The following is a 15,232-nucleotide window of genomic DNA, read 5'->3' on the forward strand; positions in this document are numbered from 1 at the left end:
AGTAAGAGCAGAGTGTGAAGGTTCAATTAGCAGGGTAAGAGCACAGTTTTGCTCAAAATATTGAAATGCACACAACATTATGGGTGACATACCAGAGTTCAAAAGAGGACAAATTGTTGGTGCACGTCTTGCTGGCGCATCTGTGACCAAGACAGCAAATCTTTGTGATGTATCAAGAGCCACGGTATCCAGGGTAATGTCAGCATACCACCAAGAAGGACAAACCACATCCAACAGGATTAACTGTGGACGCAAGAGGAAGCTGTCTGAAAGGGATGTTCGGGTGCTAGCCCGGATTGTATCCAAAAAACATAAAACCATGGCTGCCCAAATCACAGCAGAATTAAATGTGCACCTCAACTCTCCTGTTTCCACCAGAACTGTCCGTCAGGAGCTCCACAGGGTCAATATACATGGCCGGGTTGCTATAGCCAAACCTTTGGTCACTCATGCCAATGCCAATTGTCGGTTTCAATGGTGCAAGGAGCGCAAATCTTGGGCTGTGGACAATGTGAAACATGTATTGTTCTCTGATGAGTCCACCTTTACTGTTTTCCCCACATCCGGGAGAGTTACGGTGTGGAGAAGCCCCAAAGAAGCGTACCACTCAGACTGTTGCATGCCCAGTGTGAAGCATGGGGGTGGATCAGTGATGGTTTGGGCTGCCATATCATGGCATTCCCTTGGCCCAATACTTGTGCTAGATAGGCGCATCACTGCCAAGGACTACCGAACCAGTCTTGAGGACCATGTGCATCTAATGGTTCAAACATTGTATCCTGAAGGCGGTGCCGTGTATCAGGATGACAATGCACCAATACACACAGCAAGACTGGTGAAAGATTGGTTTGATGAACATGAAAGTGAAGTTGAACATCTCCCATGGCCTGCACAGTCACCAGATCTAAATATTATTGAACCACTTTGGGGTGTTTTGGAGGAGCGAGTCAGGAAACGTTTTCCTCCACCAGTATCACGTAGTGACCTGGCCACTATCCTGCAAGAAGAATGGCTTAAAATTCCTCTGACCACTGTGCAGGACTTGTAGATGTCATTCCCAAGACGAATTGACACCGTATTGGCCGCAAAAGGAGGCCCTACACCATACTAATAAATTATTGTGGTCTAAAACCAGGTGTTTCAGTTTCATTGTCCAACCCCTGTAATTCATCTTGGAAACTGGCAGTGCAGGTACTTCTCCGGGAAAGTAACATGAAAGAAATCCAACTCCACACCCTGCAGGAAACCATAGAGGGATTCATTGAAAAACACAATGTATTTTTCTGTAGCCCAGTAACCCAAAGGCAGAGATTGGTAGCAGTGAATCACCGCATTAAAGTCAAAAAGAAATTAGAAATAAAACAGTGGCTCCGGTGGTGGACTAAATTTCTAGGTGGGTGGACCCAAATGTCAAAATGGCCTCATGATATGCAACAATGAGCAAAAGCTGAAATGGCTGGCTGAGTATCGAGAAAAGACACGCGGTTGCTCTTGAGGAGATGATGAATTAGTCGAACAGGGTAGTGTTACCGGCGGGGTTAGAAACAGGCAAACTGGACCAATTAATCTCACTGCCAACACAGACAGTGAACGTGAAGATGAGGAGACACACCAGAGATTAGAGATGTGAGAGATTTCTTTTTTTCTTTTTCTTGATTTTGTAGTTTGCAGGCCATTTAATTTCCTTATTTGAGATGTTTAGTATGTAATTTAGATGTTTGTTTGGGCTGACATTTAATCCTTGCTTTAAATTGAGCAGTTATTTGGTATATATTGAGTTGCTGTATTGCAACCTGCCCATAATGCAAATTTTCTTTTGATATATTTGGTTGTTGGTGTTGTAACCCTATTAAATGTTCTATTTCTTTTTCAGTTGCTGAGGGTCGGTGGCGGTGCTCTCCTCTTCTGTATGCTGTGCCTCCTAGATTTGGGTTGTTTCACCAAGTGTCTGGGTGCCTTAAGGTTTTGGTTTATTTGTTTTCTGTGGTTGGTGAATGCATTCCACTCATACTGTCTTTTCTCTAACCAATAACCTCACCTCATGATTGGGTATCCTCTTATTCCTTCCTTTTAGTGTGAATGTATTTTTCTATTAAAGTGTTTTTATTTTTGGTTTAATAAAATTTGTGGTTTTAAAACTTGGAATCACATCTCCAGTGTTAAGTATTACAAACCTGTTTGCCTTAAGAAAGGGTTAATATTCCCTGGGTGAAATTCCCAGGGTGGCTCTGTTGAACTGCCTCATTCTGAGTGTTGTAATGACTCCCTGACCAAACATGCCACCACAGGACAACAATATTATGAGAAGAAAAGGAAGAAAGAAGCGGAACAAGGCATTTTCGTTGTCTGATGAGCTAACCCCTCCCTTCCTACTTTCCTATGCCAAAAGGGATTGCTCAAACCAGCTCTCCATCCAACGGGTCCGGACTTCCCTAAACCTGAAAGATCTTACTAAACAGGTTTGCTGAAAGTTCTGTTTAAGCTGGTGTCGGGAAATGACTTGCCTAGCCTCTGACAGCCTTCATACAAAAGTCTCACCCTTCTTCAACTGGAGGTCTGGACGACTGAGTAGCCTATCGCAGTCATTCACACTTCAACAGTCACTTTTGTTCACGGCTGCTCATTCCCTAATTTTACAACTGGTTCTTGGTATATGGGCTAGGTTAATTTTAGTAGCTCGGCACGAGCCCCAAGGGCGCTGTTTTAAGAAACTTGGCTAAGGCAACCTATAAAAACCTCCTAAAATATCTTAGAACCAGGCAACAAGACTTTTTACCACCAATGAAAAACCAAAAATACGGTGACTCAAATAATTGAATGTCCACGATTTAACTAAAATGTTATATGCTTTCTTTAATTAGTAACGCTTTTGCAGGGGTCAGTAACAGCTTAAATTCGGCAACACATAATAACTTCAATAATAGAAATGAATCAATCAACTCAACCTGTCTTTCCCTGATGCTGAAACTAGTGAGTTTGGAGAGACTTTGAAGACGGAGGCTCATCTATGCACCTGATGGAGATGTTTCTTCTGGTAACAACGAGTGGTTTCTTGAAGGGAATACGACCTAATCTTCAGTTTTCTTCCTTTAAGTGGCAGGCACTGATGCTCCAGGCTTCAATGGTTAAACAGGATCTTTGTTGTTATATGTCTCCGAAGACAGTAGTTTCCGGAGGCTGAAGAGTTGAAGGAAACCCGGAGACATAAATGAGGTTGATTCAGGACTTCCAGAAGCCTGAAACTTAGAGCAATCAGCTGTTCACCGATCAAGTTCACTTCTGTTGTCTGGATAAAAAGCCTTTAGATGAAATCAGATTCTTAATCTTGAAGCACAGTCCTTCCAGGGCACACGGGTTGATCCTCTTTTTAATGCAGTCGATCAGTTGGGCTGTGTCTCTGTTCCTTTTCCATCTAAGCTTCTTTTCTCCGTCTGATCTTGTTCGCTGGTCTTCTGCGAGGAAACAAAACCCCAGTTCCCTCCTTCAGCATTGCTTTTATAGTGCCGAAGCTTTCACCAGTCAGCCCCTTGTTAGGCTTCTCAGTTATTGCACAACATACTCTGCTCAGCTTCTTAGTTATTGCTCAATACTTAGTCATGGTCATCGTGACTTTTCTGGTTCTTGTTTTTCGGCCTTGGAGATAATAGCCACACAGCTGGCTGTAGACTCATCCTCCCTTCTTTTCACTGGCCTTCAAAGGACTCGATGTCAGCATGCAGCTGGCTCTCGTCACTCCTAGTCATCCTTCAGTTCTCTCCCTAATCTGCTCAGTCTTAAACTTTACACAGTATTACACATTCCATTCTCTGCTTTCAGCATTTACTTTAAAACACAGTTGCAAAACCATCACTTCATTCTTTTTATTCATGCTTCACAAATGATTAACGTTATATCTCTTTCATATATAGCTGATTGAGAATGTCAAACCTTAATGTCTTTTACTCTAATTCTCAGATCTTAACCATATTTCAATCATACATCTTTTAACTTGATAATCAAAGATTACTAATTTAATGTAATACATGTGAAAGAATGGAAAATCATTATACATAATTTCTTTGGATACACTTGTTTATATTTCTTCAAAAGATAAGACAGATAATATGTGGCTCCACGCAGGCCTTTCCAGTCTCTCAGCTCCAGACTATGATAACATGCTTGTTTCACTCTCTACTGCTTCAGCTGTGTATTTTAATAATTATTGCATGGATTACACATAAGGATATTTATTGTAATTTTTATGGAGTTAACTGTGAGCAGTTACTAAATGTTGCATGGATTACATGGAAAGATCTCACCTTATTTTGACAGCATGAAACCACCAACTAAAGCGAGAGTAAAGGCTCAGACAGCTCCTCAGTTCAGGCAGCTGTCCTGCAGACCTCAAAGCCACAGAGAAGATCTACCGGACAGACAGTCACTCCTGCCACACAGAAGAAAAATACCGTTTTGCCCAAAGAAGAATACGATAAATTGAACCCAGGAGAAAAGCAGGCCCTCCTTGAGTCCCACCAAGCTGAGACAGGGGGGTCAATAAGATAATGGTTGCATGGCCATGGCCATGGGTTACCCTTGAGAATGCCTACTGGGATGGGGATGAGATCTACACAAAGGTGGACAGAGAACCCTAGTTGGAGGACACAGGGGCAGATGTGTTCATGACCCACAAGGGCCTAAAAAAAATAGTATGCCTGACAGACCAGCTTACCAATGGGACCATAGAAGAGATGCTGTACTGGACCTGGAAAGGGGTAGTGTGGGTAAAAGTTCCGTTCAATTTTATCATAATCAGGGATCTTAAAGACTTAAACCAAGAAAGAACCATCGCCGAGGAATGGTTCAAGGCAGAAAGTGAAGGAAAGCAACTTTCCTCCGGCTGGGAAAGAGAAGCTGTGGCAGACCATCGCATCTGCAAACGTGGGCTGAAAACATGACCTCTTTGGTGGAGGTAATAAACGATTGAATGATTTCCAAAACATGCCAAGAGAAATGATGCAATTGTCTGTTTCAGTCCAACCTTCATTTATATATTCTGGTCAATCAGATCAGGTCATTTCATTCTTACCTTCACCAACCAAAAACTGTGCACACTGTTGTCTGTTATTGCTGGTTAAGATCCAGTCTCTCTCCAACTGGTTTAAACTCCCAGAAACTTATCTTTAGTCAGTGCGTCCCTCTGCATGCATCCATAATACTTTATCTTTATTAAACAGAGTCTGTTTTGTCGTTGTGCAGCCCTCGCTCTGGTAGCATTCCAGCTCCATCCTGGCTGTGTCTTCATAGCTCTGCCTAAAAAGTCCATCAGACAGCTGCAGCTGATCCAGAACGCTACTACCCGTGTCCTCACTAGAACATAGAAAGTAGAGCACATCACCCCAGCTTTAAAGTCCTTCCACTGGCTCCCTGTACCTCAGAGAATAGACTTTAAAATACTTATGTTAGTTTATAAGTCACTGAATAGCATAGCATCAAAATACATAGAAGATTTATTGCTGCTGTATAATCCTTCTAGACCACTCAGGTCTTCTGGTTCAAGTCTACTCTGTATACCCAGAACCTGAACCAAACATGGAGAAGTTCAATTCACACATTCAGGTCTTATGATCCACTAATCTGGAACAAACCTACAGAAAACTACAGAGATGCTGAATCACTGAGTTCTTTTAAATCAAGATTAAAAAAACCATTTTAGAGTTGTTTTAATTGTTCTATTTAAACTATTAATTAAAATATACTGGTAAACATTTTCTACTGGGGTTAAAGGTCAATTAGGATTTTTCACCTTGACACAGACAGCATAAACTACCTTGCTGTCCATAGTCAGAAGCAGTTCATTGTAAGACTCTGCTGGGCTCTCCTAGAGCATCAGAAACTCTCTGACTAGATGTGGACCAGTTTTAAAAGGATGTGGACCAGTTTTAAAAGGAATATTCCTCCATTATCGAGATGCATAATGGGTCAAAACAGTTCTTAATAGTCACCTCTTCCCTGGGGAGAAATGTTTGATTTTATGTAAAAACAAATTATGTGCCTAAAAGCATCGAGTGCATTCATTAATTTCAGTCTGCAGTCCAACTTTTCTTCACTTTCCTATATCATGTCACTGAAATGTACTTTTTTATGTATTTCTGTCACTGCAATGTACTTTTTCAACATGTAAAAAAATGTGTCTCCATAGCTCTGCAATGAGGACACACAAACTGACATGTCACTGAAATGTGCTTTTATGTATTTCTGTCACTGTAATGTACTTTTTTTTCAACATGTAAAACTCTTTGAATTGGCTTCTTGCTGTAATGTGCTTTTGAAATAAACTTGTTTTGTCTTGGCTTTGGCCCTGAATGCCCTTACAGTACTGTTCAGGCTGAGACAACAGCGGCCCCATGTGGCAGGTGTTGGCAACTTACGGTGACTCCGTCCAATTGTGGCTTCTCTGCCCGACGTCCTGAGTGCCTGCTCTGATGTGCTGATGTGAAAACCCTCACTCTGCTAGCAGGTGAGGGTTGATCTTACGGACAGTGGACCAAGCTCAAAGGCTTCGAAGGCCAGAAACTCATCTGGATTTATTCTCAAAAAGTTTTTAATTTATCACGTTTTATGATGCAGGCTGGAAACGGAGCAGAGAAACAGCTATATGGTGACTTCAGAATCTGACCATCTTCACTGTTCAGTTTTATTATGTATAGGCTTAAACGTTTGATAAGAAAAACATCTAATATATCACAATAACAGCAGTATTCAGACTCTGGTCTCTGGTAAAGCAGAGTGGCAGCAATCCAAGCCTGGAGTGATGGACAGGTGTTACCATAGTGACGGTGGAGGAGAACCGGACTGTTTGGAGATGTTTATTGGGTCTATATAAGACTTCTGGAGTTGTTCCCGAACCTGTCCTGTGATGTCTTTCCATGTTGGAATATGTACAGGACCTAAGCTCATTGTTCCCAAACACTCTAGGAAAGTCTAGGGCTTAATGTAAGGATTTTCAAGGTTTGAATAAAAATTATTAAAAACTGAAAAAGAAACTATGGGAACATATTTGTTTTTCCACTTTATATTTAAAATCCACTTCCCTAAATCTGTCCATGATGGGAACTCTGGAAAGCTTTCTTCCCCAACCCCCTACACAGCAATGATGCTACTACCACTAAAGGCTACTGTACTGCTGGAAATCTTCACTGCAGGAGATTCTCTAAGGGGTGTGCAGCATTCATATCTCTAAGCTCAACAGGGATCTCCTTGGACCTGTTTTATGCTCTGGCATGCACTGTCAGCAGGGATGGTTTTAAAATTATGTACATTCAGGTTACCTAACCGCAGGTCGACTTCAGCCAAGGAGTAGAAATTTCTCAGAGGGGATCATAAGAAATAGGAAACATCTCAGCTAGTGCAATAGAATCATAAACCAGTTGACATATAAATTCCTAAGTCATCATCAGTGTTTTCAATAACTCCATATTACTTTTTTTTTTTTTTTTGAAAATGTTAGATTTCACTAGAAGTGTTGATATATAATTTTTCCCTGCAGCTCCTCTCCAGTCGCAGTAAGCTGACCCCGCCATTCCCTCAGACTTTCAGCCACTAGCTGGACACTCAGTATTTCCTGAGGAGCGAGGCGCCCCCTCCTGGTGGTGACTGTTCCTGTCTTGTACTCATTACTTTGAACATTGTCCAGGTTTGTTATAACCGACTCTTCTCTGCAGCTTCGGATCCAGTCATCTCCTTTGTTCCTACAACGTTGATCCTGCAGTCGAGCCATGCTCTTGATCTCTGGCTGCCAGCGCCTGCGACATCCGCCGCGTGGCCCCCAGTTTCCTCTCCCAGGGGCCTGAGATGGCTCGCTAACAGGAAGCCCTAGAGGCACTGCGGCTGCTGGCCCGCTGTTTCCGTATCAGAAGCGGTGTGATACGGTCTTCGTTTGGGGAGAAGGATGGTGACCGAGGCTTCATGTTCTGATCAGAATGATGGGAGCAGCAGGATGGCGGTGAAAAATTCCCGGGAGAATGGAGCTCGAGTATGGCTTGGTTCAGAACTCCAACAAAACAGACGTCCAAAAGTCCTGTTGGCTCAAATTTCTGTTCCTGTATGTTCTACAGAATTTCTGTGCACAAAAACTGAAGCGCGCACATCTGGTCTCCGCTTACCAAGAGAAGAGTTTCACACAACAAGGAGTGAGAATTGCTGTAGTTCCCAGAACTGTTTTGGGGTCTTTTTCTGCTCCGACCACAGGATAAAAGCTTCAGTAATGTTGAATTAACCTTTAATGCAGTAAATTTTATTTTGTCACCTCCAGTGAAATTATTAAGCTGCCCAACAACATTCAACATTATGTTCAGAGAAGAATCTGGATCTCTTAAAAACTGAAGTAATGATGAAAATAAATTTACAGATTAAAACCAGAGAAATGTGTAAATCTTAGTGTTTGAAAGTCGTTCCGACTCAGATCCCACCTTCATAACTCAGACTAATTGGACAGTGACTGTTTAAACAAACCAATCATACTGGATAGATCCTGACACCAGAGATCTGCAGGATTATCATATCACAACCAGGACATTACTGAGCAGAACCGTTGCAAGCTGCCTATCAGCCCACAGATCCAGCAGTGAGAGTGGCCGACACCCACTTAAGGCCTCCTGACCTGATCTCGGCATCGTGACCCTGAGCTAAGTCAGATCTCGATATCCCGACCACAAGCTGGGTCTGATCTCGGCCTCCTGACCCAATCTCGGCATCGTGACCATAAGCCGGGTCTGATCTCGGCCTCCTGACCCTGAGCTGGGTCTGATCACAGCATCTGAGCTGGATCACAGCAGACTTTTTGGGACCCACTTCAGGACAGGAGCACAGGTTCAGATGACCAGTCCCTGTGTAAGTTCTGGGTCACCACAGCAAAAGCAGGAGAACAGCACTGTGCTGCACAGACTGGTGACCATCCTGTCCTCCCTGCAGAGATCCAGGATGAAAGAACAATCAGAAATATGATCTGCATTAATTATGCTGCTGATTAAAAACATCTAGTCATAAAACAATCAGTGCAGGAACGAAAACAAATATTTCCCCATTTGTTTTTCTCCCCTTGCATGTATAAATATCAGTATGTGATTGTCAAAATCAGCTTCTTGTTTAATAGATTACACAGTATACAATGACAAATATTATATTCAGTCCAGCGCAGGATTGTGAGGTGTTTAACTGAAGCAGAGAATGTCAGTGGTGTCATCATTTGCTCAAAGGTTAGGTAAAAAATGTTGAACTTTTCAGATTGGCACTTATTTTCCCTACCTCACCCACAAGCAAGGTTAACTTAGTCAGGGTGGATTCAACTTAACATGAACTGTTCTGGAACAGAAAACTCCAGTTTCCCTGTTGGGGGTAACAATATTCAGGGTTCATGAGTTCTGTGATCCCTTAAAGAACCCCTGCTTATGTTGACCCAGGAGCCTGTAGAACACAGGGTCCAGGACCTCTGTGAAATTAAACTAAGTTTCATGTTTTGTTAAAAGTCACAGTAAAACTGTTTTAGCAGATACTTACATTTTTAGGCAGATCAATTTAAGACCGAGACAAAGCTCCATTTACTCTTAATTTGAATGCGGGAAACTTCACCTCATTGGACAAGGGTGTTATCAAATTCCCCTGTAACGATTTGGATTTTCTGATAAGTGAAATAAATGTGCCTGTGTGTAATGGATGGTTATTGAAAGATAAAAGAGGCAAGGAGTCAAAGTCCTTCCAGAAATCCTAAAGCTGCATTTTCACAAGGATAAAAGGTGTTTTATTAGGAACACTGAGGCATGACCACAAAACGCCAAAAGGCTTCTCTGTAGCAGGTTTACTACATTTGGAGAACACTTAAATTCTGCAGCAAAGAACATCTAGGCTGTTCTGTCAGTAGCTTCAGTTTTAAACGACGAGATCCCATTATGTAACCAAGCACTCATGGACCGAGGCTGTGTAAACCTCTGGTTCTGACGGATCACCGAGTAAGAAACTGCAGCTCTGATTTACATCCATAAACTAGTCAGTTTGTTTTTGTTATCAAAACTGGAATCAAACATAAATTCACTTTTTTTCCCACGTGGTTTTGTTGTGAGAAATCCCTTTATAGATCCAGATCCTGCTGAGTGTGACTGATAGAGCTGGAACAAACCAATCAGAACAGGCTCGTTCAGAACAAACACTTTAATCTGAAACAAAAATTGAACAAGGATTCCACAGAGGCCCGGAATCAAATTCCCAGCCGGCATTTTGCTTCTACATCTGATAAAAAAAAAACTAAGACACACAGACCATCATCAGAACTTATAAAACTCAGAACCATCCTGGCATTTTACAAACATCTATTGGAAAATTTAATGTTAAATGAAGGGGGAGCATGTGCTGAAAAGACTTCTGTCATGAGTGCCTGCTGTTCTACAGATACTTTTAAAAAAACCGGATGTGGGATAGTGACGGAGGGTCGAGGGAATGTAAATACAGGACAGGGGGACACAGAGGTCTGGGATCGTGATGCACAGTCCAGGATCTGAACTAGGAGCGGGAACGAGAGCGGGAACGGGACTGGGATCGGGATTTGGACCGGGACTCCGAACGAGATGCAGATCGGGAACGGGAACCAGCTTTGGCTGGAGAGGGAGATCGGGATTTGGACTTGGATTTTGATCTGGCTCTGGGCTCATCGGGAGAGCGGGAACGAGAGCGGGATCCCCTCTCGGGATCGCCTGCCTCGTTGTCGCTCTTTGGCTGCTCCCGATCCTGCGAGCCAGATTTTCTGGGGCGATCTTTAGCACCTGATCTGGAACGAGATCTGGAGCGGGACCGGGAACCAGACCTGGACCTGGACCTGGACTCCTCCTTCTTGGCTGACTTCCCTTCCTTCTTGCTCTTTTTGCTCTTGGGGCTGCGGCTCCGGCTGTGGTCGTCATCCTTCTGAGCTCCGTTGCTGCGCTCTTCCTCGTCCTTTTTGTTCTTGCTTTTCTCTTTCTTGCTGCGGGATCGGCTGCGGGAGCGAGAAGCAGCTCTGAAGGGACAGGAAGAAAAACAATATGTTTTATGCACAAGATTTCTCCCATCAGTCTGTTTGCTGCAACCGGGGCTGACTAGGGACCACATGTGACGTGAACAGACTGCTGTTCACCAATTGGCCGTGGGACGAGAAAAGGTGAAAATGTTTTCGTAGAAATAGTGCAGGGAAAGGTTAATACAACTCAAGAGTAACTACAATAATATTAAGGACCACAATGGGCAGAGTGGGTCAAACCGAAATATAATTTTAATATTGACAAATCATAAACCATGGCTAAAGGCTACGAGAAAAGAAAAAGTACATCAGCTTTCTGAAACTCAGATCTCCAATTATTTATAAAAACTAAAGTTGGTTGTACAAATCTATGTTATATAATCATTCCACCTGGATTAAGATGAGATTAAAATAAATATATAACAAAAATATAAATGAATCTGACATTCATTCACATGATCATCGGATAGAAAGTTCTGATTGGAACTGTACCTGGAAAACTACCTAAACAAATCAGGGATAAGGCCTGTTGGCTCACCTGGAGTGGGATCGGCTGCGGCTGCTGCTCTCACTGCGGCTGCGGCTCTTGTGAGACCTGCGACTTCTAGAGCGAGACCTGCAGAAACAGCAGACGCGTTTCAGTGAATACAGATCGGATCCTCACTTTCAATGTAATTTAGAGAAGAGCATCTAACCTGGAGCGGCTGCGGGAATATGAGCGGCGGCGCCTGGCACCAGGACGGTCTTCGATGAGCCGGATCTTTCTACCGTTCACCTCTGTCCCATCGAGCTTCTCCAGAGCCCTCTTCATGTCAGAGTACTGCCTGAACTCGATCACACCCTCATTCTTGCGGCCCTTGTGGGTGTCTGCATAGGTCACCTCCCCTGCCTGCCTCATGTAATCCTGAACAGAAATGAAAAGACCCAATATGAGGTCACGGCATCAATGAGTGATGAGAACTCTGTGTTACTGTGAATGGTTTGTGGATATATTTGGTGAAAGTGAATGCTTTTAGACCTTTAAGTCCTGCCAGCTGCAGCGGCTGGAAAGATTCTCAACAATGAGTCGGTAATCTGTCCGGACAGGTGGACCGTACCTGTCTCTTCCTCCCCAGCGCCCATATCCACCTTTCAAGGCAACAAGCAAACAGAGAGAAAAGTGAGGAGAAGAAAGGAACAGCTATGAAGCAATCATTCTACACTCCAGGCTACAGGCTACAGTAAAATATCAATAATCAGTTGGGAAAAAAGAAACAGAGGGAAAAAGCAAAAGGAGAAAAAGACTTAAAACAAAAAGAATTAAATCTTAAAAGTCCCTAACTCTCCTCTATAATGTGTATTTAAAAAGTTTATCCAACACAAGAACAGCAGAGGTTAAACTTTGGTACAAGTTCAATTGGCCTGTTTTAATCAGAACAATAAAACTTAAATCATAACTGCTGGAGGACGCTGAACTAAAGCATGTGACTAAGCTAGCCTATCTAACAACATTGACTGTTAGAATACATGTTGTTTTTTTTAGGCACCTATGAGAGCTGAACCCACATCTGCTCCTAACCCCATGGCATCCTCACCACCTGGCCTGGGCCTAATGGGAAAAGCGGTCTTCATTCACAATGGCTCCCTTTTTTGGTCTGCCCAGGGGCCCAGAATGGTCAAACCACACTCTTGGAAAGGGGGGACACCATGGCCAGCAATAGGGGCAGGCAGTCAGCAAAGGACTCTTTCAATTAAAACATTGAGGTTCTTTGTTAAATCTTTACCTTTATATTGACAGTCATTTTATATGAATAAAACTGAATAAGACAGCAATAAATGACATGATATTTAGCAAATATTAAACAATACTTAAATTAGCATTATCATATTCCTTAATGTCACTAAGCCATTTACCCATCCCATAATCACATGTAATCAAATTATCTTACCATCAAAGTTTGATATGGATATCTTTAAGTAATTGGTGGTTCTGATGTACAGAAATTAATAAAAAAAAAACTCCTAGCATAAAAGTAACCTGAAAAAGGCACGAGCAGGGACCCAATATCTAAAAAAAAAAAGAGAAGAAATCCAGCTGTGGAGGCACATCTGTCGGGCTAAGAAACAAAAAACTACCGTTCTACTGTTCCTAATCCTAGATCACTTATTTTTTGAAAGTGCTTCCAATGCCGGTTTTGGGGTCATTTCTGCTCTGACTGGCAGGGCAGCAGCTGTATCCAACCATTACTCCACCTCACTCAGTCTTGAAAATTAAACTCTAGGCTCCAAAATAAGCCCAAACTCCTTGTTCATGTCATCTTGCTGCAATTTGTCTTAACATTAACAGTTGTGTTTTGACAAACAGACCTGTTAGTGGACCAATTTAAAAAATGTGCTGCTTGTATTTACAATTCTAAACTTGTTAGGTGTTTTAGATCTGTGGCTAGAGTCCTCAGTTTCCCCTCAGCTCTAAGGCGATCCCAAATAATCAAATAAATGAAAATATATAAATTAATTCCATGCACATCAGCCACCAAGAACAAGCTTTATATTTTTGCCCCTTTAGTTTAGATCAATGACCTCATTCATGTGAAAAGAACAAATTCTAGTTACAAGACTCACTCCGTCCACCACTGTAGCCCCCATCACGCCGGGGTCCCTTGGTGTGCTCCACAATGACCCTCTCACCACACAGCTCTTTGCCGTTCAGGTCATACACAGCATCATCTGCATCACGAGGGTCATCAAACTCAACAAAGCCATACCTGCAGCAGTAAAGAGAGACAGTTAGGGGAAAGCGATTTAACACATGTTTACACTGACTGACCAAATATTTCATATTGAAATAAAGGCTGAGCTTTATAAGTTAACAGATGATAGATCTGTTAATTTATTTGGATGACTTAAAAGTCAAACCGTTTCTTTTTATTGTTTGTTTTTATACTACTGTACAAACTACTACATACTACAGTTGGACAAACGTACATAGAGTTACAAAAAACAATTTTGCTCATTTTATTCCCTCCACACCTTCTTCCATGGGTCTGGATCTCCCAACTGCGATCATAAATGATCATTTACTTTCTGCCCTACTTGTCATATATAAGGACTATAAAACATAATTTCAATGAACATACTTTTTATTACCTTTTCACTTCACCGAATTCCTTTACTTTTATTAAGAACACATTTTACAATATATATTCCTTTTCTGCTTTGTAGTTTATCCAAATATAACAGAAATGATTTAATAATAGAACTTCAGCGGAGTTTAGTAATTCAGGCAGTTCTTTCATCCCTCAGTGGCCCTGCGGCCCCCCATGCCACGTCTAACGTTAGGCTAACCGACGTTCCGATGGGCCACGAAGCTCCAACAATAACCAGAGCCGCAGGCCGTCTTCAAACATCAAAGTTTATTATCAACAATGGGTCACAAAATGCATGAATGTGAAATAAACAGCACTGTGAATCACTCAGGCGCAGATTTTGTTGTTGAACACATTTTGAACATGCTAACTAGCATTAGCAACGCAGGCCCGTCCACGCCAACAAGGCCCGACTAGCTGCTTCTCTGTTCGCTCGGTACTTTACCCGTTTTTCAGGTCCACTTCCAGAATCTTCCCATAACCCTTGAAAAACCGCTCCACGTCCTTCTCCCTGGCCCTGTAGCTCAGTCGTCCGATGTAAACCCGGGACATCTTGCAGAACCTGTAAGCTAACCTGTGAACTGCCGAAAGAAAGAGAGCAAAAAGACTACAGGAGGGCGCGCGAGACAGAGGATCTCTGTTATGATTGGCTGATAGGACAAGGGGCGAGGCTTAAATGAGTTTGCGTCTAGCGTCATTAACCATATAGTGGGTGAAAGACCATCAGTTAAATACGAAGAAAAGAAAAATGACTTTATTAGTCAAAGGAATTAACGTCCATTCATATTTTCAACATTCATTTTTCACTTGGTTGAGTTTTTTTTAAGCTATCTTAAGTTCCCCACCGCAGCATTATTCTTTTCTAAATGTCCTGCCATGAACTTTAACATTTAAAACGCCAACTGAGCCCTGAAGTGGAGTTTGTTGGCATTTCTCTGAGCATGGCACGCTCTGACCTTGGGCTGAATCTGCTGGGACGTCCACTGCTGGGAAGATTGGCAACTGTCTGACATGTTTTTCACTTGGGGAATAATCTTTCTCTCTGTTGAATGATTGAGTTCAGATATGTAAGGTAATGGCCTGATAA

General features: G+C 42.4%; 1 protein-coding gene and 1 long non-coding RNA gene across 4 annotated transcripts; one reads left to right on the top strand and one right to left on the bottom strand.

The window, feature by feature from the left end:
- The first annotated feature begins 6,394 nt into the window (after window positions 1-6,394).
- Window positions 6,395-9,564, top strand: LOC124875636. 2 transcript variants are annotated; one of them, XR_007040084.1, is made up of 3 exons: window positions 6,395-6,637; window positions 7,526-7,625; window positions 7,701-9,564. It is a non-coding gene; the product is annotated as an uncharacterized LOC124875636 (long non-coding RNA). The 2 variants fall into 2 exon arrangements; XR_007040083.1 differs by having other exon boundaries at window positions 6,397-6,496.
- Window positions 9,565-10,167: 603 nt separating this feature from the next.
- srsf4 (serine and arginine rich splicing factor 4) lies at window positions 10,168-14,766 on the bottom strand. 2 transcript variants are annotated; one of them, XM_047378090.1, is made up of 6 exons: window positions 14,591-14,766; window positions 13,622-13,764; window positions 12,039-12,148; window positions 11,716-11,924; window positions 11,559-11,636; window positions 10,168-11,020 (listed from the first exon to the last, which is right to left on the bottom strand). In XM_047378090.1, exons 1-6 carry the CDS (start codon window positions 14,695-14,697, stop codon window positions 10,531-10,533), a joined length of 1,137 nt encoding a protein of 378 aa, XP_047234046.1. In that variant the 5' UTR covers window positions 14,698-14,766; the 3' UTR covers window positions 10,168-10,530. The 2 variants fall into 2 exon arrangements, with proteins under 2 accessions (XP_047234046.1, XP_047234047.1); XM_047378091.1 differs by lacking the exons at window positions 13,622-13,764; window positions 14,591-14,766 and adding an exon at window positions 12,547-12,666.
- Between the last annotated feature and the right edge of the window lie 466 nt (window positions 14,767-15,232).

The sequence above is a fragment of the Girardinichthys multiradiatus genome, chromosome 10 (genome assembly GCF_021462225.1).
Source record: "Girardinichthys multiradiatus isolate DD_20200921_A chromosome 10, DD_fGirMul_XY1, whole genome shotgun sequence".
In the NCBI taxonomy this organism is placed as follows: domain Eukaryota; kingdom Metazoa; phylum Chordata; class Actinopteri; order Cyprinodontiformes; family Goodeidae; genus Girardinichthys; species Girardinichthys multiradiatus.